At 52.7% G+C, this 1,575-nt stretch overlaps 1 protein-coding gene across 1 annotated transcript in view; it reads left to right on the top strand.

Annotated features, from left to right (window-relative positions):
* The window catches only part of LOC128273373 (homeobox protein B-H2-like), a 9,863-nt gene extending 8,707 nt beyond the window's left edge, over positions 1-1,156 (top strand). The window contains exons 4-5 of the mRNA XM_053011318.1: positions 753-878; positions 977-1,156. Of these exons, the coding sequence (XP_052867278.1) occupies positions 753-878; positions 977-1,156 (306 nt within the window). The remainder of the gene's footprint in view (positions 1-752; positions 879-976) is intronic.
* Positions 1,157-1,575: the final 419 nt, after the last annotated feature.

The raw sequence follows: 1,575 nt of genomic DNA, 5'->3' as shown, positions 1-1,575 counted from the left end.
ATTAAGAAGATGCGTAAAAGGCGGGATGATTCTGTACGGCGATAAAGATACCTCTGCGCCAGCCAGCATTTATAACGAAAAAATAATCTCCAACCGTTTCAGCCGACAGTTCCCTGGTACATCCGAGAGCCGGATCGGATCCCCGCTCCGAGAAAAAGTTATGCAAAACTTCACCGAGGATCTCTTCTGCGTGTGGGCCACTTAGCAAGAGGCTGTTGAAATTTAATGTAATTACTCCGCTATTTAGATAATTAAGTCCCGGACCGTTCTCACCCGAAGGGCTCACTCGCAGCGCTACACACACCGTTCCGTCCGTTATCACTCCACCGGCGGCAGGATGTTGGGTCCGGGCCCCATTGCCCGTAACGACGGCCCTAAGGCCTACGGGCTATCCGAAACGGAGGTAGCTCCAGCTCCTTTGCTTGCCCGTTTCCGGCTTTCAACGGTCCACAGCCGGAATATTAATTGATTTTTAAATATCTTCCAAGAAACCGCAATCGCGCACACTCGGCAAATGGACGGTGTTTCAAGATGGATGGCACACGCGGCGCTCGGCTCCGTTCGACTAGGGAAGGATGAAGGGAAAATCGGAAGGATTTCGGGGTGATGAATTAACGGACCCGTGGCACCCGTCATAAAAAGCGGTCCTTTATGACGTCAGTTTTATCAACACTTACACTGCGCCCAGAGAACGATCGAAAGTCCAGGCACAAGAAAATGGAGCAGCCCTAAAACAGCAGGAGCACTGGCAGCAGAGAATGACCGCGTTCACGAACCATCAGATTTTCGAGCTGGAAAAGCGGTTCCTCTACCAGAAGTACCTGTCGCCGTCGGACCGGGACGAGATTGCGGCCGCCCTCGGACTCTCCAATGCACAGGTAGGGATCAGACAATGCTGACTGGATGCTGAATCGGCCGTCGCCGCCCTGACCGTGACTCAACAGCTGATTTGGTTCCGATTTGTTCGCCTCCGCAGGTCATCACGTGGTTCCAGAACCGGCGGGCCAAGCTGAAGCGCGACATGGAGGAGTTAAAAAAGGACGTCGAGACGGTGAAGGTGCTGTCGGCGCACAAAACCTTCCTGGAGAACGTGAACGACATGAACATTCTGAAGAAGAAAATCATGCACGACGACGGTGGCAGTCCGCAGAAGTAAAAGCGGTGGAGAGTGGCACGTTCCGGGCCAGGCCAGGCCAGGCTGGGCCAGGCAGCGGGCCCAGCTGTCTCAACGGTGATAATGGGTCGCAAACCGGGCGCAATACTTGATATTAACTGATATTTTAACTGACTGCGAACTGCGACCGGGACCGGGATGATCTTTACCAAATAGACGCAGAGATGGGACTTTGCGGTGTCCGTGTTAGGTGTATGTGTGAGCTTTTAACTCAGTGTGTGTGTGTGTGCTCAGATCGCCCGAAAGGAAGCGAAATGCTAGGCTTTTCACTTGTTTCTCTTGTTCATCTCCGTTTGTAAATATAGCTTCCTAAGCCCCCAATATGTGATGTGATGTACCGTCTGAGAAGAGCACCAGCGTAGGCTAAGTAGGCGCTAAGCGTGGTCGCTAGCTTCGCATAG

The sequence above is a fragment of the Anopheles cruzii genome, chromosome 3 (assembly GCF_943734635.1).
Source record: "Anopheles cruzii chromosome 3, idAnoCruzAS_RS32_06, whole genome shotgun sequence".
Taxonomy (NCBI): Eukaryota; Metazoa; Arthropoda; class Insecta; order Diptera; family Culicidae; genus Anopheles; species Anopheles cruzii.
The sequence above is the reverse complement of the archived record's forward strand: the minus strand, read 5'-3'. Positions and strand labels throughout refer to the sequence as shown.